Genomic DNA, 25,741 nt, shown 5'->3' with positions numbered 1-25,741 from the left:
TGTATGTCTTCTTTGGTACCTATTCAGCTCTGCACTTCATTTTTACTAGAGGTTTTTGACCTCTATTTGGGGTATATATACACAACAGAATATTATGTAACTGTAAGAAAGGATGAAATCCTGCAATTTACTGCAATTTGCATGGAACTAGAGGGAATCGTCAAGTGAAAATTCGGAGGGAGAAGAATAAATACTCGTGATTTCACTCATCTATGGAATAGAGAGAAACAAAGTAAGAATGAATAATAGCTAATACTAATAGCTAATTCTAATCACCAGTGAGGCAAACTTTTGGTCTTTGAATGCAAAACTGAGACTAACAAGCAGCGGTGTGAGGTGAAAAACAGAGGGGCCAGACTAGGGAGGGATGCAGAAACAGTGGTGGATCTTGAACATTTTAGTGGTGGCGAAGATGCATTAACTTTGTTTATCAAAACTATGAAAATCAACACTACTGTAACCATTTTTATCTACATGACAGCTATAAAAAATTAAAATGAAACAAAAGAGAGATAGGTTGGTGGAATAAGGCTTCCATTTTTTTGCATGCTGTTTGCAATGTTTATTGGTTATTAGGTTAAATAATGATTCTTGACTTTTATACTTTCTATATTTATGCTGCAACGGTTACTTCCTAAGCTTTATTTCTTATCTCATTTCCTAATTTACTCTACAGTCTGAAAAATGTGACTATATACAATACTGTCAATATTTTCACCTTTCAGACAATAATTTCACTTTCCCCCCTTTATACATGGGTCCCTTCACTTACTTTTCTATTTACCTTTTCTGGCAGAAAATTTAGTTGTTTTTTTTTTTAAAGCTAAATTTAGTCTTTGTGAATGCAATCTTCCCCGCCCCTCCCACCTTTTTTTTTTTTTTGCTTAAGCAGTAATTCGACCTTTCTGTTGTACCAAATTATGTATCTCCTATTATCATATTGGAGCTTACACATATTACTTTTTTAAAATTTTTATTCGTGAGACACCATGAGGTACAGTTGTAGACTTACAAATTTTGTGCTTGGGTTTCAATTATATAATGATCAAATACCCATCCCTCCACCAGTGCCCATTTCCCACTACCATGGATCCCAGTATCCCTCCCACGCCCCATCCCCCCATCCCACCCTGCCACAGAGGAAGGGCATTCCCCTTTGTTCTCTCTCTATCCTTTTGGGTGTTGTGGTTTGCAAAAGAGGCATTAACCTGAGTGCCTGAAAACAGATGACTGGTTAAAGAAACTTTGTTACATTTACACAATGGAGTACTATGCAGCAGTTAGTATAGTTCAAATTTCATGATGAAGTCATAAAATTTACATACAAGTGGTACTACATGGAAAGTGTCATGTTAATCGAAATGAGTCAGAAAGAGAGGGATAGACATAGAAAGATTGCATTCATCTGGGGAACGTAAAGTAACAAAATAGGAGACTAACACCAAGAATGGTCGAGATTAGTACCAGGAATTTTGCTCCATGGCTTGGAGGCCAGCCACACAAGCTAGGGGAAAAGGGAGCTCAGATAGAGAAGGGAGCACCAAATAAAGGGTATTGGGAGGATCCTCCCAGGATGGGAGAAGCATGCTGAAAGTAGACTATAGACCAAACATGATTGCCACTCATATTTATTTCTTAAATGTCTGTGGTGTTCTTTTTTTTTTTATCCAATTATACTTATTTATTTATTTTATTTTTTTTTCTGTTTCTCAGTTCATTTTTTTTTCTTTTTTTATTAGTGAAATACCATGAGGTACAGTTATAGGCTTACAAATTTTGTGCTTGGGTTTCAGTTATACAATGATCAAGTGCCCATCCCTCCACCAGTGCCCGTCATCCATCACCACGGGTCCCAGCATCCCCCCCACCCCCCCATCCCCCCCGTCCCATCTGGCCTCTGTGGCAGGGTATTCCCCCTTGTTCTCTCTCTCTTCTTTTGGGTACTGTGTTTTGCAAGAGAGGCATTGAGTTGCAATCATGTTTGGTCTATAGACTACTTTTAGCATGCTTCTCCCACCCTGGGAGGGTCCTCACAACACCCTTCATTTGGTGCTCTCTTCTCTATCTGAGCTTCCTTTTCACCTAGAACGTGTGGCTGGCCTTCCATTCATGGAGCAAAATTCCTGGTACTAATCTCAGCCATTCCTGGGTGTTAGTCTCCCTTTTTGTTGCTTTATGTTCCCCAGATGAATGCAATCTTTCTGTGTCTATCCCGCTCTTTCTGACTCATTTCGCTTAACATGATACTTTCCATGTAGTATGTGGTGTTCTTTTGATGCTAGGATGAACTTAATCAAAGTTTATTGACAGGACATGTTCTAAAAGAAGATCATTGTTGATTTTGGGAGAGTGTTAATTATTAATTGAGGTATATGCATTTTCTGGATGTCCAACATTTCGATCTTTCCAATATTTTCTCCAGATGCAAACTTTCTACACTAAAATTAAAGTATCAGTTGAAATTATTAATTACTTGAAGAAGTTATTTCCTTCCTACAACCAAATACATGCCACAAGACTGGTGAGACCTTTAAATTGAAAGATCACTATATTTAATCATAGACAATTATATTTTTCTTGTTTCAAGTTTTTATCAGAATTCTCTATGAAAAGTTTAGCTAATTACCTTAGTTTAAATGTCTTATATTTCATTTCACACTTTGTAATTACTCAAGAAAGCAAAAGTACCCCTGAAAGCTCTTGTGAGGTTAAAGTTCAAAGTGTTTTTGGGGCCTGGGCAATTATACAGCAGGTAGGGTGTTTGCCTTGCAAATGATATACCTGGGTTCTATACATGTCATCCCATAAGGCCCCTGAGCATGGCCAGGAGTAATTTCTGAGTGCAAAGCTAGGAATAACCTGTGATCATTGCTGAGTGTGGCCCCCAAAACACCCCCTTCCCTGCAAATAAAAAACACTTCCACCTCCAAGTGTTTTAGCTAATAAGAAAAGAGATGACTGTTAATATGGCCTTTTTACACAATGATAGAATTTAAAAATTGTATTGATTGGTTCAGCACCTTCATGATTGTGCGAGGAACGCCAAGAGAGAGATAGCCACAAAAAAAAACACCTTCTTAAAAAAATTCTCACGCTTATTCGCCAGTGTGGTTTGGCACATGCCTCAGGCAACTGCAAGCAAACGTCCGAGTTCGAAAAGCAGTGCAGAGATGCGATAAAGGAAGACCTCAAAGAGAGAGCAGAAGTGCTGGTAGATGCGGCAGAAGCTGGGAAAAGCATTCGTAACACCCGCCTGTCCTTCGCCAACTACAAAACCAAGATGACTGCCCTCCGACGTCCTGATGGATCTATCACATCTTCCAGAAGGGCAATGGAGAAGATTATCCATGACTTCTACTCATATCTCTTTGATAGCCATGTCCACCTCCCCACATACCAAATTCCACAGGATGGATATGTTGTTCCCAACATTCTCCCTTCCAAAATCTGACACGCCATTTCATCAGTAAAGAAACGATCAGCACCTGGCCCAGACAAGGTCAGACCTGAACACCTGAAGAACTTGCCATCAGTACTGATCAATATGCTGGCTTGGCTCTTCACACGCTACCTGCAAGGTTGCATCCCAGTGGAAAACCAGCAGAACTGTACTACTGTACAAGAAGGGAGACATCCACGATATTGGCAACTGTTGCCTGATCTGCCTGTTGTCTGTAGTCTACAAACTATTCACTCGAGTCATCTTGAATAGGATTGGAAGAACACGAGATGAAGGACAACCATGCAAGCAAGCTGGGTTCTGAAAAGGATTCAGCACGATTGACCATATCCACACGATAACCACGCTCATTGAGGTTTCTCAGGAGTTCAAGATGCCGCTCTGTTTAACATTCATTGATTTAAAGAAGGCCGTTGATTCTGTTGAGACAGAAGCAGTCATTGAAGCCCTAGCCAATCAGGGCATTTAAAATCAATACATCAGGATCCTCCGGGAGCTGTATTACGGATTCACTATCAGGATCTCACCATTCTACAAAGAAGTGATCATTGATGTCAAGAGAGGGGTTCGGCAGGGTGATACCATTTCACCGAAACTCTTCAGTGCCTCCCTCGAGAACGTCATGCGACGACTGGAATGGGAAGGAATGGGAGTGAAGATAGATGGTCGGCAACTACACCACCTCCGCTTTGCTGATGACATTGTTTTAATAACACCAAACATCAGCCAAGCGGCACAAATGCTGGCCAACTTCGACCGTGAGTGTGGAAAGGTTGGACTACAGCTGAATCTCACAAAGAGAATATTTATGAGAAACGGTCTCATTCCTGACGTTCCATTCACTCTCAACAGGACAAACATCTCCAAATGCAACAGTTATGTGTACCTAGGCCGAGAAGTCAACATGACGAATGACCTGGCACCCGAGTTTCGCTGGAGGAAGGACCGGCTTGGAACGCCTTTCAAGAGCATCAAAGAAATAGCTAAGAGGATGAAGACTCTCCAGCTTCGAGCACATCTCTTTGATTCCACTGTTCTTCCTGCATTAACATATGCCTCAGAGACCTGGGCCCTACGAAAACAGGATGAGAACGCTATTTGGCTCTCCCAAAGAGGAACTGAAAGAGCTATTCTTGGAGTATCATGTTTCACTCAAATGAGAGAAAAAATCTGGAGTTTCGACCTCCGTCAACGCTCAAGAATCAGGGATGCTGTCTCATTTGCCAAGGCATAGAAAATCAGATGGACTGGACACGTAATAAGATTTGGAGATGACCACTGGACTAGAGCCATTACCAACTGGATTCCACGGGACATCAAAAGACTGTGTGGCCGCCCACCTACCAGATGGTCAGACTTCTTTGTCAAGACCCTGAACCATTGGTTTGAGGCTCTTCATGTTCCTAGAAGAAACAGACGCCATTGGGCTACACTAGCACTCGACAGGGACAAATGGAGATGTTACTGGTGCCCACTCGAGCAAATCGATGATTAACGGGAAGTCAAGTGATCAAGTGTTCACGTGATCATTGTGTTAGTTTACGTTGAAAAAACATGGTTACAGAACATAAATGTGTTATAGAAGTTGTCATTGGAGACTTTCTATAAAGATAGTCTGAAATACTAAAGCAATTATTGCATTGAGTTTTCAAAAAAGAAAATCACAACCTTACACAACATTCTGCAATGCTTCTTTTGTGAACTAGCTTTGATTTATAAACCAACAGTTGATGGCTGATTCACTAAGCATACCAATTCAACTTTCAGAGTCTGGTACAGCTATAGAAGCACATAAGGACTGGAAAGATTGAGATTGTAATGAACTTTCCCCCTATACTCTAAATTTTAATATGCATAATTAAATATACACTTTATTTATAATACTGTTTATGGCAGGATTTCATGCATGCACAAAACATTCTAGCACTATACCCTCTACTAGAGTGTCAGCGTTCCTCCACCATCGTTCCATTGTCTCTCCTCATCTTCCCTCAAACCTTCCCAGCCACCTGTAATGATGTACTTTCTGCTGAAGACCAGTTCTCAGTTTCTATTGCCTTTCGACATTTGTTATTTCCTAACTATGTTTCTTTTTTTTTTTTTAAATTTATTTATTTATTGAATCACTGTGGGAAAGGTTACAAAGCTTTCAGGTTTAGGTCTCAGTCATGCAAATATCAAACACATTTCCCTTTACCAATACTTATTTTTTACCATGAAGAACCCCAATAAAACCCCACCCCCCACCCCTCCCAGTCCCTGTGAGGCAGATGAATTCTAGTTAACACTCTATCTGCTTTGATTAGATTCATTGTTTCAATAAAAGATTCACCACTATTATTTAGAGTTTACCACCCCCCCCCCCCCAAATCAGACATGCTGAAAAAGCATTGTGAAGTGATTTGCTTTCTGCAGCTGGTTTCAAGAATTAAATGTTGGTTTTGGATTTCTGCTATTTTACTTATTGACCCTGGAAGTATTTCTACTGAAAGTCAGATAGTTAAGAAATTGGTTTCTGTGCTCTGGAGTCGTGGCCGTGCTGGAGAGCCGCTCGTGGGGGGCAACTGGTGGCCTCGGTAGGGCGTGAAGGGCGGACCGAAACGCCCCCCTTCCCATGAGGTTTTAGTCGCCCCCACACCCCCGGCTCATACCTGCTGTCCACAAGGCTCCCATGCGGCCGCCATCTTTCTTTCCAGAGAGGAGAGGGCGACTGGGGCAACACCCTTTCCCCTCTGGGCAGACATGATGGCCTGGATTAACGCATAGTCTGTTCACTTTTCTGCTCCAAGCTGCCGGGTTCTGCATCACGTCCTTGTGCTTCTGGAGCTGTGGCTGTGCTGGAGAGCCGCTCACGGTGGGCAACTGGTGACCTCGGTAGGGCGTGAAGGACGGACCGGAACGCCCCCCTTCCCATGAGGTTTTAGTCGCCCCCACACCCCCGGCTCATACCTGCTGTCCACAAGGCTCCCATGTGGCTGCCATCTTTCTTTCCAGAGGGAGGAGGGCGGAAGGGACCAACACCCTTTCCCCTCCGGGCAGACATGATGGCCTGGATTAACGCATAGTCCATTTACTTTTCTGCTCCAAGATGCTGGGTTCTGCATTAAGTCCTTGTGCTTCCTGGGCCGTGGCTGTGCTGGAGAACCGCTTGCGGGGGGCAACTGGTGACCTCGGTAGGGCGTGAAGGACGGACCGGAACGCCCCCTTCCCATGGGGTTTTAGTCGCCCCCACACCCCCGGCTCATACCTGCTGTCCACAATGCTCCCATGCAGCCGCCATCCTTCTTTCCAGAGAGGAGAAGGCGACTGGGGCAACACCCTTTCCCCTCCAGACAGACCTGATGGCCTGGATTAACGCATAGTCCGTTCACTTTTCTGCTCCAAGCTGCCGGGTTCTGCATTAAGTCCTTGTGCTTCTGGGGCCGTGGCTGTGCTGGAGAGCCACTCGCGGGGGGCAACTGGTGACCTTGGTAGGGCTTGAAGGATGGACCAGAACGCCCCCCTTCCTATGGGGTTTTAGTCGCCCCCACACCCCCGGCTCATACCTGCTGTCCACAAGGCTCCCATGTGGCCGCCATCTTTCTTTCCAGAGGGAGGAGGGCGGACTAACTATGTTTCTTTACTTGGGGGAATCATTCCCTATCTGTTAGTTCCTAGTTTTTGGATACATGTTCAGCTTGTCTTCTAAAAAAATGTTGGGTCAGTTGACATTCCCGCCTGCAGTGAATCAGGGTTACTTTTCCCCACAAACATGCCAACACTGGTTGTTTTGTTCTTTGTGATATATGCCTTTTACACTGATGTGAGATAATATTTTATTGTTGTCTTGATTTGGACTTCCCTGATAAGTATTGCAGAGCATTTTTAAAGACACTTTTTTTGCAATCTGCATGTTTTCTATGAAGAAGTTTCTGTTTATCTCAGTGCCCGCCCCTATTTTTAAAATGTTTTTTTTTCTTATTAAATTCTATCAGTGCTTTATATATCTTGGATGTTAACCTTTCATCAAAAGGGTGATGGGCAAATATTCTCCTCCAGTCTGTGGGGTGTCCTTTTATTTTTATCATCATTTCTTTGCAGTGCAGAAACTTCTTAATTTTATGTAGTCTCATTTGTTTACCTTGCTTTTGTTACTGAACCATTAAAATCATTAAAATTTGTTATCGAATCATTAAAAATCATTAAAAAATCATTTGATGTTTTGAAGAATTCTACCTATGTTTTACTTAATATAATTTATGGAGTCAGATCTGATATTGAGGTCTTTAATCTATTTTGGTTTGACTTTCGTGCATGGTGTTTGAAGGGATCTGACACACCTGTTTTTTTTTTTTATGTAGGAGTACTGCTATTTATTCAGCCACTGATTAGCTGATTGAATTGGGAATGAACTCCACCTTACTTTTTTTTTCTTTCTTTCATAATTTTATTTATTTATTTATTTTTCTTGTATTTATTTATTGAATCACTGTGGGTAAAGCTACAAAGCTTTCAGGTTTAAGTCTTGGTCATACAATGATCAAACACTTTTCCCTTCACCAGTACTCATTTTTCACCACTAAGGACCCCAATATACCCCCTCCCACCCTCCCAATGCCTGTGAGGCAGGTAATTTCTACTTAATTCTTCTCTACATTGATTACATTCATTATTTTGACAAAAGATGCAACATTATTATTTAGAATTCTCCCCTCCCCCCCAAAAAAATCAGAATTGCTGAAAAGGCATTGTGAAATACTTTGTTTTCTATAGCTGGTTATGAGAATCACATGTGATTTTGGGTTTCTGCAAAGAGCCAGATAATTACGAGATTGGTTTCTGTGCATCTGGTGTTATGGCTGTTCCGGAGAGCCGCTCGTGGGGGGCAACTTGTGACCTTGGTAGGGCGTGAAGAACGAGCAGGTACCACTACCCTTCCCATGAGACTGCAGTTGCCCCATCACCACCGGCTCATACCTGGCTTTCCTATAAGCTCTGAGGCGGTGGCCACCTTGCTGCTGTGGGGTGGGGGGGAGGAGGGGGAAGGGAGCAACACCCTTTCCCTCCCGGGGAGGCATGGCACCATAGTTTAACGTTTAACGCATGGTCCATTCACTTTTCTGCCGCAAGCTGCTGGGCTCTGGATTAAGTTTTTTTTCACGTCTGGAGCCATGGCCGTGCTGGAGAGCCACTCGTGGGGGGCAACTCATGACCTCGGTAGGGCGTGAAGGACGAGCCGGTACCTCCCCCCTTCCCAAAAGACTGCAGTTTCCCCAGAGCTTTCCAATATGCTCTGAGGTGGCGGCCACCTTGTATGCGGTCCAGATGCATTTCTGCCAAAAGCCGCTGGGTTTCGAGATTTGTTTCTGAGTCTCTGGGATCATGGCCATTAATCAGCTTGATCAAGAGCCAGAGAGGCCACCTATAGGCAGCGATTCGGGGTCTCGCTGAGATGGGGAGGAAAGGGCTGATTCCACCCCCATCTGGTGAGGCCCTGCGTGTCTCGTCACTGCAGGTCCAAACCTGACTGTCCAGTGGCCTCTGAAGAATGACGGTCACCGGGCCACCAGGGGGAACAGACCAAGGCACGAAACCTATTCCCACCTGGATTGGCCCAGCACCAGTAACCTACTGCAGGAACAGGATGCATTTCTGCCAAAAGCCTTTGGGTTCCAAGATTTGTTTCTGAGTCTCTGGGATCATGGCCATTAAGCAGTTCAATCAGGAACCAGAGAGGCCATGCCCCCAATTATTTAGCTGAGCCAGAGGTGGTTTGTGGGTGTGTCTCCCACATACCTAACTTTTGGCCATTTACCTTCTTGGTAAACTTTGCCCCAAGTTTTTGGGGTCTGGCCATAGGCACAGCAGCAATTTTGGGGTATCTGGAGGTCTGAAGGCGCCATCAGGCTGCTGATGCACTCGCCTCGCAGGTACAGATTGACCTGCTGGCGGCACCATACCCCCACACCTGCTCTTAAGAAATTTTAGATGTGCAGAATTAATGAAGCAAGGAATTAAAAACTATTACTTGGTGTATCTGGCTTGGGGTTATTTCAGAAGTAAGCCCATTCATGTATCTATGAAGTTGTGTCCAGTCGATTATATCTTATCTAAAATATTTTAAGATCATTGTATGAGAAGGGCAGCCAAGATCTAATAAAGAGGGAAAGGAGGTTTGTGCATTAGAAACAAAGTGGATATCAGGACACAGACTCAGACCTGACATATTAAATGTTCTTAGCTGTGAATCCAAACTAGTGTGTTCTTCATAAATTATAATTGATTTTGTACAGAAAAGGAAACAGAAATTATTTTATAGAGTAACTTGAAAGCTAATTTTACTGATTGCTGGTATTCCTGCAAGAAATGGGAGTTTGTCAAATAACATATGCGATACATCTCTCCGTGAGGATGTGAGTCACAGTCACTGATGGGCGTCAGTTAGATCCTGTAGGGGAGCTGGATAAAAAAGTTTAGTTTCCTTTTTTCCTTACAGCATTACCAAGCCATCTTTACTTTCTAAAATAAAATGAATCATAAAAATGTCACTTGACTTTAGTTTAACCAATATTTAATAACTATATTTTTAAAGGAAGAGATAGATGTAAATGATTTATAAAAGTGAGTAACTTTCAAGTAGCAATTACATTTCTTTGATGAAAGCACAATGTTCTTTTACAATGTTCTTTTCACATTTCTTATTTCTTCAGCATTTATAAGAAGGAACAAAGCATTTCTGGAATGCTCATTTAAATTTCAAAGCCTAGGCTATTCTATGGGAAGCATTTGGTACATGGAGGATTCAAACAATAATAGAGGAATTTTCAGTGGGAAGCAGTAAGAATTATGGCACTTAAAATGTATTCTAAAGGAACATTTTAGATTATGATACTTATTCTTCTTTTTAAACAAAGCTGTAAAATAGGAGCTATCATATGTTTTAATCTGGGCAAATATCCCTTACTCTTGATTATATATATATATATACATATATACATATATATTTATTTATATATGGGCTGGAGCAATAGCACAGCAGGTAGGGTGTTTGCCTTGCACGTGGCCGATCTGGGTAGACCCTCTCGGAGAGTCTGGCAAGCTACTGAGAGTATCCCACCTGCACAGCAAAGTTATAATAGGTTAAGATAAGTTAAGATAAGATTAGATTAGAATATAAGATTAGAGAGAACCCTCTAACAAGGTTATCACAACAAAGTTTCTGTTTCTACATGGGAAATGAACTGAAAAACACAATAAAATGTCAACCAACATTGGCATTGTTATGTAAATGGGATTGTCATGTAAATTTTGCATTATTTAATGTCCATTCCATGTTCTTGCAGGATAATACTATCATTCTCCTTCTCCCTCATTTTTTGTTTTATTTGTTTTGGGGACACACCTCACAGTGCTGAGGACTTTCTCCTGCCCCTGGACTCAGGGATCACTCTTGGTAAGCTGAGGGTGCCATGGATAGAATTTAGGTTGGCCGCTTGCAAGAGCAGTGCCCTTCTTTTTTTTTTTTTTGTATTGTTTTTTTTTAAATTTTATTTATTTATTTATTATTATTAGTGAAACACCATGAGGTACAGTTGTAGATTTACAATTTTTTGTGCTTGGGTTTCGATTATACAATAATCAAATACCCATCCCTCCACCAGTGGTGCCCTTCTTTTTAAACAAAGCTGTAAAATAGGAGCTATTATATGTTTTAATCTGGGCAAATACCCCTTAGCCCCTGATTATATATATATGTATATATATATATATATATATATATATGATGATGGGTAATACAGCCCACAATTGTTTCCGTTTTCTGAGAGGGAACAAGCAATGCACTACACTCTAGGTTGTGGACATGGAAATAAAGTAACTTAAAAATAGATCATCTACGAGAAAGGAGTAACTAGAAGAAGAGACACAAGTGGTTCTTATTCATGTAATTTCCTGTAGTTTGTAAGCTCTTTCTTAGTTTCTAGCTAAAACACTGGATCTATATAGCAAAAGCTTAAATCTCTTTTGGTTTCTGGGTCACACTTGATGGTCTTCAAGGGTTACCTGCAGCACCGAGCTTGGGGGAAAGACATCTGATGGTACCCTGAGGGCCAAGCAGAACTGGAGATCCGCCTCAGGACCACCACTTAGGAAGCTTGTGTTAGCCCAGAGCTCTCTTTCTGGCCTTTAGTTATTTAAATAAATGTTGAACACCCCATAAACAATAAGTGGCCAAGATATGCACAGCAGGAAAGGTTATATATGTATTATTGTTAAGATGTGGTACATGATTTCTCTGAGCCTCTGCTTTCTGATGATAGGCAAGTTTGGTTTTCTCTTTGTACCTTTTCTTTCCTTTGAATATTGCCTGGTGAGCCGTTTTATTTATACCAGTCAATATCATTTTTGTAATTGATATGTACTTAATATACATTCGTTTCAGGTGTGTAATGTGAAAGATTTGACATTTATATATATTGTGAAATGATCACCATGATAAATCTAGTTATTACTCATCATCATAAGTGGTCACAAATTTTTTTCTCTTGTGATGAAAACTTTTAAATCTACTCACTTAACAATTTTCAATTATCCTATGCACTGTCCTCCCTTTCGTTGTTCATCGATTTTGCTCTAGTGGGCCAGTAACGATTCCATTGTGAGACTTGTTACTATTTTTGGCACATCGAATACATCGCGGGGAGCTTGCCAGGCTCTGCTGTGTGGGTGGGATACTCTCGGTAGCTTGCCGGGCTCTCGGAGAGGGGCAGAGAAATCAAACCCGGGTTGGCTGTGTGCAAGGCAAGTGCCCTACCCGCTGTGCTATTGCTCCAGCTCGTTATCCTACAACTTACTTATTTTGTAAATTTGTATCTTTTGAACCCCATTACTCATTTCACTCACTTCTACCCCGCCTACTTCTAATAAACAAATCTGTTCTTTGTGTTAATGAATTTGTGGTTTTGTTTGTTTTCAGATTTAACCTATGACTTATTTCACTTAGCATCATGTCATTAAGTACCATCTCTGTTGTTGCAAATGTATGTTTTATTATACCGAATAATATTCTATTTTCATTTGTATACATTTCAAGCTTCATTTGTTGATAGAAATTTAGGTTGTTTCATATTTGGTTGGATTCCCCTGGTCCGCACCAGTCTCCTGCCCCCGCGCCTGGCTATTCCTCGCCGGGGCCCCTTGGAGGGGAGCGGGTTGAGCTTTCCTCCCAGCCCTGGCCAGGGCCCCAGCAGCCGAAGACCTCCAGGACCAGCCACCACCATGCTGAGACCACTCTCCGCACACCTGAAGGTACCGGCAGAGGGACAAAGCCACGTGGGTTCCGGGGCCGAGATCTCCCAGCCTACTCTGATTGGAGTCGAGCATCCTCCACCCAGATCCTCCAAATTCCAGTAGGCGGGGGTCACACCCACCAACTGGCCCCCTGGCGCCGTGTAATGCCATCAGCGGCCAAGACTCTGAGACTATAAAAACCAGCTCCCGCGTAACATCTTATTATGATATCTCATTCCTACTTTGACAAACTGGCAGGCTACCAAATGTAGCCTGCCCACACGGCAGAGTCTGGCAAACTCCCCGTGGCGTACCCAATATGCCAAATACCAGTAACAATGATGGGTCTCATTCTCCTAAAGAGCCTTGAATATAATCTCAGGGCTAGGATGAAGGAGACATTACTGGGGCCTACTCGAGGCAATCGACGAATAACAGGATAATCTGTGATCTGATCTGTGATCATATTTTGGTGGGGGGAAGTCCCCCTTGCTGTGCTGAGGGATTACTCCTGGAACTGTATGTAGTGTCCAGGATCAAACCCAGGTCATGCAAGGCAAGCACCTTACCCATTGACCATTTTTCATATCTTGTATATCATAAATAGTACTGCAGTGAACATGGGTGGAGAATCTAACTTTTAGTAGGAGTTTCAGGTCCTCTATTTTAAGCACTGGATACATTTTTTTTTCTATTCTTCAATGGGAATTTTTAAGCTTTGAGTTTGAAAATGTTGACCAAATTTTGTTTTATTGGTGTAGGTCATTATGGAGAAATGATATTTTAAAAAAGTGTACTTTGTTTTTTTTGGTGGGGATGGGACACCAGTAGTGGTGCTCAGAGGCCTGCTTCTTGGGGGCCATTCCTAGTGATGCTCTGGAAACTAGGTCGTGCAGGCTTTCTATATGAGCTTCAGCTTCAGCACTTGGTTTGCTAGTTATTTTCCACCAGCTCTACACTGTAAGTTGGTTTGAGCTTTCGTTTTCAAATATAGGCACTTTGTTTCTATTTTCAAATAATGCTCTTATTATAAGTTTCTTCTCATTTTAGATAATTTACAAAACAATGCTCTTGTAAGTTTCTTCTACAAAACAACGCTCTTATAAGTTTCTTCTTATTTTAGATAAATTTACAAAAATACATGGTCATTATTAATATTTTCAGATAATTAAAATATAGACATTAAAGAAGTCCCTTGGGACCTGAGTGATAGTACAGTGGATAGGGCACTTGTCTTGCATTCTGCTGATCCATATTCAATCCCTGGCATCCCATATGGTTCCCTGAACACAGCTGGGGGTAATTACTCCTGGCTCTTCATTCCTGAGTGCTGGGCCAGAAGTAACCCCTGAGCATTGCCAGTTGTGCCTTCCCCTGCAAATAAGTAAATTAAATTAAAAACAGTAAAGTCTTCTTTGGGGTGAACCTGTGCTCATGAAATTTTATAGTAATGGAAATCAATTGTAATAAAATTTGCTAAAAAAGTTCTTTGCAACTGATCCTTTTATCAGATAAATTATAAAATAGATATTTGTTTAACACCCATTTTGTAGTTTGTTCTGTGTACAGAGAACAAAAAACATTTTGTGTTTTCATGGAGTTTGTGTTTTCATAGCAGAAGTATTGTTGCAGGTAGAGATGTATGGGCCCAGATAATATGTACTGGGAAAAGCACTGTTTGGAACTCAAACTAGCCCAAAACATCAAGGCTTTTGAAATACAGAATTTATCTGAGGATCTTGGGAAACTTTTGAAATGCAGAATTCCAGACTTTGAGCATCAGTTAGTTGGACACCCCTATGAAGAGAGATTCCATGACTGCATGAACAGAAGCTGTGATAAGAATAGGAAAAGTATCACTAGAAATTCAGAGGTTTTCTTGTTGAAAAACCCAAATGAACTCTTAGATGTGCAGAGTGCCAGATCAATGCAATTATGGAAGATATCTACATGTATAAATCGTATTTCAAGGTCAGTGAATGTTCTTTCCTTTCTGGAAAAGTCATGTTCTCTCTTGAGCATGAAACTCTTTCTCTCCCCTTATATTTCCCAGATAAACTTATCTCATGGTAGCACAGCAGGTAGGGCATTTGCCTTGCACACAGCCAGCATGGGTTCGATTCCTCCTTTCCTCTCAAAGAGTGTGGCAAACTACCGAGAGTATTTGGCCCTCACTGCAGAGCCTGGCAAGCTCCCCATGGCATATTTGATATGCCAAAAACAGTAACAATAAGTCTCACAATGGAGATGTCACTGGTGCCCACTTGAGCAAAATCGATGAACAGTGAGAGGACAGTGCTACAGTGCTACTATTCATCTCCTTCCTGAAATTCTTTTCTGTAAAAATAGCCAATGAACTGGAGGAGAGGAACCTGAAGAGAGGCTGAACTGATTTTCCCTTTTCCTGCAAAGAGTAATTCCTTTAGGCTGAGTTCCACAGATCCCCAAGAATCCCGTGGCAGGGATCAATTTCCACCTGTGTAGTTCATGTAGAATTCAGGTGTGGGGTTTTTTTTTTTTGTATGTTTTTGATTTTCTATTAATCGAATTGCCATGAGATACAGTTACAAAGCTGTTTATGGTTGGGTTTTAGTCATACAATATTCCAACACCCACCCCTTAACCAGGGTACATTTCCCACTATCAGTGTCCCCAGTTCCCCCCTGCTATTCCCCCAGCCTCACCCCCCCGCCCCCCCCCCCCCCCCCACACTGGCAGCCTGCCTCTGTGACTGGAACTTCTTTCTCCCCACCAATGTCCCCAGTTTTTCTCCCACCACCTTCCTCCCAGCCTATCTCTATGGCAGACCCTTTTCTTTTCTCTCTTTCTCTCTCTCCCTCTCTGTCTCTCTCTGTGTCCCCACTCCACTCTCTGTGTCTCTCTATCACTCCCCTTTGGGACATTATGGTTTGCAATACAGGTACTAAGAGGTTATCATGCTTGTTTCTTGACCTGTTTTCAGCACACAGTTCTTATCCAGAGCGACTGTTTCCAATTACCATTGTCATAGTAATCCCTTCTCTATCACAACTGCCTTCTCCCCCAGCACTTGAGGCAGGTTTCCAACCATTGAACCATCCTCCTGCCCTTGTTTCTACTATCCATGGGTATTGATTTCGTACTTTAAAAAAAAATCCCACATATGAGTGCAGTCGTTCTATGTCTGTCTCTCTCCTTAGGACTCATTTCACTCAACATAATATTCTCCACATGTCCATCCATTTATAAGTGAATTTCATGACTTCAGTTTTCCCGGTGGTCGCATAGTATTCCACCGTGTAGATTTGATGACTGCTGTGTAAAGGTGGTGAGATATTAAGGTTCAATTCAGAAAGGTGTACAGAGCAGACTTTCATCAGTCCCAAACTTCCATCATTCCAGGCACTTACCTGTTAACCGAGGCAGATAAGGAGAAAAGCATTAGACTCCCCTCTCGAGGCTGCCAGGTCTTCTTTCCCGGCTTGCTGAAAGTTACCTGCAACAGTATGGAATGAGTATATAAACAAATTTAAAAAATGTGGCTCTATAAGTGTTTTGAGGAAACGGGTGAGGGGAACACCGTAGGAGAGAGTAGAGATAGGGTGATTAGGAAAGCTTTAAGGTAACATACATTAAATGAGCTCTTTTTGAAAAAAAGGTGAGTTAAGGTAGAGTGTAGGAGGCAATTAGGAGAAAGTTATAAAGAACCAGACCATAGATTATAATAGGGATTTGGGATTTGTCTCCCTGAATTAACAATTATTTTATTTGATTCATTATGGGCCTTCTTATCACCATGTTAGCAGTATCTGTTGTTGCTCTAAATAGATTATTCCTGACTTAAATTTTAAAGTTTTGCCTCCCTCTTAATGTAGAGTACAGGTTACAAAGTGATATGGATTAAATTAATTAATTAAATGTATATATATATATTTTTTTTCCACAGCCAGAGGTGTTCAGGGCTTACTTTTGACCTGTGCTCAGGGAGCAATCTTAGTAGTCTTGGGAGTCTCTATGGGATACAGGGGAACAAAACCAGGACAACCACGTGAAGGCAATTGCCTTATCTGCTCAGGCGCAAGATGAAAATAATTTTATAATTATTGATGTTTTTGAGGCATATGGCTTTCAAAAATTTTCATTTTAGATTGCTTTAGCAATATTCTGCATTTAAAGTTTCTGTAATTCACACACACGTGCAAACATTCATGCACATACACACTTACAGATTTGTGTTCTAATAATAAAACCTGATGTGCTTTCATCTATATGTTTCTTCCTCTACTCTCCTCTTTTCCATTCTCTTCCCTCTCTGCTCTCCCTCTCTTTCCCCTTTACATCCATTAGCTCTTCCTTTCTTCTTATTTTTAGCTGGACTTCCATGGTGACTTCTAAATTGCTATTGGTATCTTGACTTTTGGAAAGGTGCCAGCAGTACTGGAAATGAATGATATCACTGTGAAATACTTTCGGCAGTTATCTCTTAGATCTGTTTTCCTCACAAGTTTGTCTAATAAGTGCCTTGCTTTTTTCCATTTCTAGGTCACAACACTTGTAAATTGTCCCCAGAATCCTTCCAATAGGAAAAAAGGACGTTCCAAAAGAGCCAAAGTTCTTTTAGCTTCTGTGGAGGAAGCAACTTGGAACTTATTAGACAAGGGGGAGAAGATTGCACAGGAGGCCACAGTTTTAAAGCAAGAGCTTGCAGCTGCACTTGGAGAAGTCCGAAAAGAGAGTGAGTACTCCAGTCTTGTGTCGGAGTAAAGTTCCTGTTCTCAGGGGCTTTTGTTGTCTGGAGTTTATCAGTCTTTTCTAGAACTCTGAAGACTGAGATGTGAGAGACAGAGCGACTCATTAGACAGTTCTAAGCCTCAGGATCAATCTTTTGGTTCTTCCATTTTAAGAAACTGCTTTCCCAAATCATGCCATTGTTTATCCACTTTTAAAAAACTTTTTCTTTTGTTTTTTTTGGCCACACCCAATGGTACTTAGGGTTTACTCCTGACTCTGCATTCAGAGATCCCTACTGGTGGAGTTTGGGAGACCATAGAAGTTGCCTGGGATCGAACCTGGGCTGGCTACATGCAAGCGCTGCATGCACTGTAAATTCACTCCAGAACTGTCCTTGTTTATCCACAACAAAAAAAATTTAAAAAAGAAGAGAAAATACTGACTTTTTTGTCATAAGATATAATGAAAAATGACTAATGTTGAAGATACATTGTTTTTCTCATTCCTGAGTTAAGTAACTTGTTGTAAAAAGATGAATACAAGTTTCAGACTTGACCTCTGCCTGAATTAATATTTTATTATTTTAAATTTTTTTCTAGAAGTTTGAATTTTATAAAATTTGAAATAATCTTTCCATGAAATATGCATAGCTCATGTTGCCACAATGTTAATATTACATAACAAAATCTAAATTTCATCTTTAGATATTTTTAATTATGGTAAAACAGAAGCTATCTAATGAATGCAAGTCTCATTGCAGGCTGTTTTACTGCTCAATCAATAAGCTATAACCAGGGGCGAGAGAGATAGTACAGTGGTTAAGGAATGTGCTTTTTGTCTATACCTAGAATCTATCTCCAGTGCCCCATATGGACCCCATCTGGTCCTTTGAGTCTGCCAGGTATAATCCCTAAGTGCAGAGGGAGGAGTAAGCCAGGTGTAGCCCCAAAAAAGAAATAAAAACACTTCTTTGGTTAATGGAATAATTTTCTAGATCAGTTTGTTCCTGGTCTTAGAGGAACTAATTTCAATATTTTGTTATTGGATATGATATTAGCTGTGAGATTCTTGCATATGGCTTTTACTATGTTGATTTAGTAAAATCCCCATTTTACTAAAGTTTTAAAAAAGTAAAAATGGCTGTTGGATCTCTTTTGTTTCTGACATAATCATATGATTATTGTACTTCCTTGATTTGATATATCACATTAATTGATCAATAGATATTGAATCAGTCATCATCCTTGCATCTGCTCAATGAATTCCACTTATTTCATGGTGTATGATTCGTTTGCTTATTGTTGAATTTGGTCTGCTAAGATTTCATAGAGGATCTTTGCATTTATGTTTGTCAAGGTTATTGACCTGCATTTGTCTTTGTTAGTAATATTTAGGTAATGTTATCTCATAGAAAATGAAAAAATGTTCTTTATTATTAAAGAAATACACATTAAAATGACAATAAAATATGAACTCACATATGAGAGCAGGCCTACATCAAAAGGGCCCAAAACAGGTTTGGATAAATAGAAATCATCAAAATTTTTTGGTGGAAATATAAATTTATTCAGCCTCTAGGAGAAACAGTCAGACATTTCTCGAAATATTAAAGATAAGTCTGCTCTATTATCTAAGAATTCTATTCTTAGATATCTAGCAAAAAACACCAAAGCACTTGATTTGTGAAAATATATGTACACCTATATTCATTGGCATACTATCCACAATAGTCAAGATCTGAAGCAACCCACATGCCCAATGACAGATGAGTTGATAAAGGTATGGTTTATACACAGTGAAATACTACTCCTTAAAGAAAGGTGAAATCTTATCTTTGCTATGACATGAATGGAACTGGAGGGGGCCACGATAAAGTTAGGAGAAAAACAAGTATCAGGTGATTTCACTCGCATATGATATATATATGTATATATAAATATGTATGTGTATATATGTATATATATAAATACAAAGCAGTAAATTGATAATATCCAATGGAAACAAATCCTTCAATTCTAAGCAAAGAATGAGGTTACCAAGTTGGGGAGAGGGCAAAAAAGTAAACTGTGGGATATCGGCATTTTGTTAGTTGATGTGGTAAAATTGTAACCCAAGGCGTATGGACACTTACATTCTTGAGAACAAGGTTATCTCAATAGAAAAAGGAAAAAACAGGATAAAAGAGAAAAAATATATGCGGTGTGACACAAAAGACTGGCATGAGCATGATGAACATTTTTTCATATGCCTGTTGTTGACCTGTGTGTTTTTAAGGAAGTGTCTGTTATCTTCTTTCCCCATTTTTGGATTGGGTTATTGGATGTTCTGTTACTGAGTTTTGTCAATGCTTAATATGATGCCTTTGTGCAAATATTTTTCTTAGTCAGTTGGGTGTCTTTATTCCTGAGTTTCTTCTGCTATGTAGAAGTTTTTTTTAATCTGTTATAGTCCCATTTCTTTACTTTTGGTTCCCTTTACCTCTGTGGTTGTCTTGCTGAAGACACCTCTGTGGTCAGTTTCCTGGAGAGTTCTGTCAATATTCTAAACATTAGAGATTCCTTCACATGTGGGTTGATGCTGTTTAATCCAGCACTATTGTATTGGATCCCAAGGGAATTAGTGTGCACGCTGACTTTATTTTGATCTGATTCTTAGTCTCTATTTTTTTTCTTGGACCTCCTGTGTTTACTTTTCTCTTACCCCAGTTTCAAGGTCTTGCTTCTGCTATGCTGAATCATAGTGTTAGGTGCCAGGTACTTAATATTGGCCACTAGAATATCCCTCAGCTTGTTCTGCAGAGAAAAGTTTCATATCTTAGAGATCTCTCCCTGTTTGTGTCTCATTGCCCTTGTGTTGGTTTTTTCCTTGTCCTAAACTGTGACTCCTATCTGTCTGGATGCTGCCTTATAATCAGTGTGTGTGTGTGTGTGTGTGTGTGTGTGTGTGTGTGTGTGTGTGTACGCTCTGTTTGTCGATGTTTTAGGTGTACTTCTGTGTAAACCAATTCATATTTACTTATAGATTTGTTGGGATGATAGGAGAAGGTAAACATAAATTCTCTCTGTTCTACCATCTGGACCCACCCAACCTAAGAAGGAGCAGTAATTCAACATTTTTAGCTCAATAAATGTACATTATTTAAAAAAAGAATGCCTCAAAGAGAAGTCTGCTTAAATCTGGAATTATGCAGCATCTTCTTCACTGAGTTATAGTATACCAAGTGAAGTACTTACATATATGACATATGCTGCACATACAACAAATACATTTGGTAAAAGTGTACCAAATGCTTCATATGGACTCTTTTTGTCAGCCTGCCAGATTGAACTACTGCCACTTGAGTGTGGGAGGAAAACAGTGAAACAGCAAATGGTTATGGAATTTGGGGAATTGCCAGTGCTCGCCTATGGATTGCAGAGGTAGTGACGGTGAGAGCACGAAAAATCTCACTTTAGTGCTTTAGCGAGAGCACTAAAATTCTCAAAAAATTGGAAGAAATTTTAGCTCAGTGGTGGAATTGGTCTTTCAGGAGAGAGAATTCTTATTCAAGCAATTATGTATGTTACTAGAAGCATATTTTAAGAAAGCTTCTTGCTTTAATTCTTTCCCACCCATATTCCTCCCTAAGGATTTTCTTTGTGCAGGGGCATAACGTATGGATCGATGAAGAACAAATAATAAGTTTAATATAGTTGGGAAAATTAAAAAATATTGAAATAGAGGATTTTATATTATATTTTATTGTCTTATTTTCAAGAAGATACTAGAGACTTAACTTAGGGGCATTTTCTTCTAATTTTGGATGTATAATTAATGTAAACTCGCTATAGAATTCTTTTATTCATTTTACTAGTCTAATTGCTTTAATGGGCATTTGGTTGTCTATAGAACTTGCTTGTGGAAGATGGGACGTAGGCATTATTTTATTATTATTGTTATTAGTATTTAATTTTGGGCTACATCTGGTGGTGCTCAGGGGTTAGTCCTGGCTCTGCACTCAGGTATTATTCCCGGTGAGCTTTGGGATGCCAGGGCTTGAACATGCAAAGCAAGAGCCCAACCTACTGTGCCATATTTCTGGCCCCAGCATAAGTATTATTAAAAGTATTAGATAGTATTAGGGAGGTAGTGAAAAGTTATGGATATAAGTGTAGAGATCTAGAAAAAGTGGCCCAATATTTATTGTCACTCAGGAACTAAGAGCTTACTCCCATACTTGTATTCAGTGGCAAATTATTGAATTTTTTGAGTGGGGGTGGGGGCCACCCAGTGTGACCTACATGATATTGAGTATTTATAGTATCATGTATATCATTCTACATATTAAGGGAGAATATCATCTTTAGAAGTAGAAACAGAAACAGCATATATTCCTAAAGGGTTATAAATAAAAACTGTTTATGTGTGTGTATGTTGTGTGTGTGTGTGTGTGTGTGCATGTGTGTATGTGTGTGTAGTGATATTTGGTCTGTTGTAGCTAGATAACTTTATATTAACATTTGGGTTAATATTATGAGTTTTATAGCAAGTCCTTTCTTAATATAATCATGTATTTCACAACAGTAAAATGTTATTTATAGAGATATATAAATTTGTATTTTTCATAAAATTCTAGAGACAACTAGAATTATTTAGCAAAGCTGAATAACTATTGAATACTTGTCTCTAGAATTTTATGAAAAATACAAATCCAATAGTTAAAATAATGACTGATAAGATTGTTCCATAAAATATAACTAATGATCAGGGTTTAACAAATTTCTTAAAGATTTGTCAATCACATGCTAAAAGTGGTCTATAGACCAAACATGACTGCCACTCAATGCCTCTCTGGCAAAACACAGTACCCAAAAGAAGAGAGAGAGAACAGGAAGGAATGCCCTGCCACAGCGGCAGGGTGGGACGGGGGTGGGGGAGGATGGGGGGGGTCGGAGGGATGATAGGACCCGTGGTGGGGGAGGATGGGCACTGGTGGAGGGATGGGTACTTGATCATTGTATAACTGAAACCCAAGCACAAAAATTTGTGAGTCTATAAGTATAAAAAAAAAAAAAGATTTGTCAATCATATTTAAAGTTGTAGAAGAAACCTGGCTAAAATTGACTCCAACACTGCTCTAAGAGAGGAGATTCCCCCAAACAGGGTTGGGCTTTTAATAATTCAGATTTTAGCTTTTGCCTCCAGCTAGTCATAAAAATTAAATGGAATTATAGATTTGAATTACAACGACAAAAAGGGACATTTTTTACAATCTTCTCTCCAACCCCCACCTGCTGGTGAACCCTGCAAGAACTCTTGCAGAGACAAGCTGTTTGCCCTCCCAATAGTGCTAGCTACTCCCATCCCTCTGCTGCCTACAGGTAAGCCCCAAGAACTCTCTCAGCCCAGCTCCATCTACCCAGGATCTCTGTGTGGTCTCTGATGTGAAGGCAGCTGTTGCGCCAACCATAAGAAAGGGGAGGAATTAACTTGCACTAATAGACAATGCAAATGTCTTGGAAAGATAAGAAGCACAGAAGACCCATCTTAGCTTATGGATGGGGATTTCGAAGTGGCAATGATCAGATGTTCCCCAAACTGAAGAAAATAACAGAGGAGAGTTCCAAACAAAAAAGAGAAAGTCTGAGAATATTTCAATCAGAAATCAGCGATCTGAAGAAATAGTAGAACTAAAAAAATGCAATCGAGTAGGGGCCAGGACATAGCACAGTGGTTAGGGCCTATGCCTAGCATATGCCTAAGCTGGGTTTGATTTCTGGCACCAAATGGTCCCTGAATATCATTAGTTGCCACTCTAGAGGCTCCTGGACACTGCCAGTTAGGGTCCTGGAGACAGAGGATATTACAAAAGAAATGATTTTGAGTTACTTTCTTATGATTTATTTACTCATATTTATTAAGTACTTAATATTTTGATGAAATATTTGGTATTTATATTTGGTATATATTGGTATTTATATGTGGTATATTTGGTGCTTTTTTTTTATAATGTAGGAGTGGGCTGGAGTGATAACACAGCAGGTAGTGTGTTTGCCTATACATACTGCCGATCTGGGTTCGATTCCTCCACTCCTCTCAGAGATCCCGACAAGCTATCGAGAGTATCCTGCCTGCACGGCAGAGCCTGGCAAGCTAGCCGTGACGTATTTGATATGCCAAAAACAGTAACAACAAGTCTCACACTGGAGATGTTACTGGTGCCTGCTCGAGCAAATCAATGAACAACGGGAGGGCAGAACAAGCAGTGAATGTAAGGAGCACTGCAATTTATTCAGCCATTGATTAAGCTGATTGAATTGGGCATGAACTCCACCTTAGTGCTGTTTTGGGCCTTGAAAATGTAGAGATAAATGAGATATTTCACAGGTTCTCCAAGTCTACTTGGTGGAATAGAATGTAAAATGCTCTAATCGTGTCTGAAAAATGTGATTTTAATGGTACATCAAAAAAGAAGCAACATGAAAGAACAAGAGTATTTCTAAACTTCCATTTTTCTTTTAGTTCATCACATATACAATTTATAGAAAGGTAGATGTAGAACATATACACCTAGCCTGTCTATTCTCAGACACTTTTCTTTAAAAAAATCAAATATTTATTGAAACCTTCATATATGCCAAACTTTTTTCAATGTGCTAGGCTCAGAAAGGTAAACTAGACATATAATCTGGTAGAGATGACTGATATTTTAGTAGGAAGACAGGCAGTGAGCAAGTAAACACTACTTGCTTCTAATTTGTAAAGGGTATTAAGTTCTTTTATTTTGGAACTTAAAAAAGTATTAATGTCAAAGTTTTCTCATCTGATTATTATTTGACTATAATTATATAATTTTAGATTCCTAGTAAAATAAAATAAATCTAAACTTATGAGTTTCTTAATGTATAAGGGAATAATTAATTTGATGTTTCTGGATGTTCCGAGAAAGATTAAGGTTTATTTCTTTAGTATACTGTCTGGATGGGCCAAGATGCCTCCATTGATCATGCGTAGCACTTAAAGATGCAGCACATATTTTAGTATGAGTTGTCTGCCACTTAGATGTGCAGTCTAATACTAGTTGTCTTGACGAATATGCCCACTAGAGGTGGCAATAGGAAATATGCTGTAGGCTTCATTTGCATGTATGTCAAATGGGAGAGAACTTGCATTTTTGCTGGAATCCTGCCACTGCTAAGATACTTTGCTTCTATTTTTCATTGCAGTCCTCACAAAGATTACCATGAGTCAATTGAAGAGCCAAGGAGATTAATGAGGAGAGTTTGAATCCATTATGGACCCTCTTAACTAGTGCTCTCCTTTCCAAATGTGGGGAGATGATATTTTATACTAAAATGAATTTGTTTACTAATTCAGAGTCTCTCAGCTGCAAGTTCGTAAAGCTTAGGCCAGCAGCAGCTGACAACTTGCTCTACTTCACATGGAACATGAGTATTTTTAGCAAGGTAGGTAATATTGCTACTACGTAGGGAGCTGTTGCCTTTGTTGGTGACTTGTAAACATTTGTATTAAAAATATACATATAATTTATGTGCATAATACATAGATTTAAGCAATTTTAAGATTTATTTTTTTTTTACATTTCCGTACTACTTTATGTTCAAGATTTGTGGTATCCTAGATTTACAACTCTATTTTTTCCTTCTAGGAATTAGAAATCAAGACTTACTCTCATTCATATTAGTCAGAGAAAACGATTCCTTCTATAAGTGTTTATTCCTGAAAAATGGTAGTCTGAAGTGTAATTAATCTTCCTAAAGGTATATTTGGGTACTTTGTTAAGCAATAAATGCCATTGTGGAATTTCTAATATTTAATCTTTAAAATGTTTCTTATTGTCTCCTTGATTACTGAGTGCATTTTTTTTTGGCACAAGAAAATAAATTGCATCCTAGGAATGAACAGAGGTTTAAAAATGTTCTGGTATCTATTTTGGGTCATTGGTGTTAAAAAATTTTATCCTTGAAACTCATCTGTGCCGAGCGTTTATTTATAAAAGAAAATTGTAGTTCATTTCATTTAACTGTCAGTAAGAAACAGGTCAGCTCCATCCACTTGCTCAAAAACATTTCAGTTAGAACTTAGATAAAATGTTTGGTATTTGCCACCAATTACTCATAGCCTATATATGATTTCAGAGGCAACAGCTGCTGCCTTATTTCCATGTACTGCTATGTCGATGTTGTATATATTTAACTGTTATTATATATCAAGAGTGTTCTTAGATAAGTATAAAATCACGGTACAATATAATCTTTTAAACCAAGTACACAGTGGGCTTCAGGAGGTGCAGTTCATTCTTCA

The 25,741-nt window shown here is 39.7% G+C and overlaps 1 protein-coding gene across 1 annotated transcript in view; it reads left to right on the top strand.

The window, feature by feature from the left end:
• The window catches only part of CTNNA3 (catenin alpha 3), a 1,757,578-nt gene that overhangs the window by 88,364 nt on the left and 1,643,473 nt on the right, over window positions 1–25,741 (top strand). The window contains exon 3 of the mRNA XM_056113567.1: window positions 17,249–17,441. Coding sequence (XP_055969542.1) covers window positions 17,249–17,441 — 193 coding nt within the window. The remainder of the gene's footprint in view (window positions 1–17,248; window positions 17,442–25,741) is intronic.

This window comes from Sorex fumeus, unplaced genomic scaffold (assembly GCF_029834395.1).
Source record: "Sorex fumeus unplaced genomic scaffold, SorFum_2.1 ptg000020l, whole genome shotgun sequence".
Taxonomy (NCBI): domain Eukaryota; kingdom Metazoa; phylum Chordata; class Mammalia; order Eulipotyphla; family Soricidae; genus Sorex; species Sorex fumeus.
This window is presented reverse-complemented; position numbering and strand designations above follow the sequence as displayed.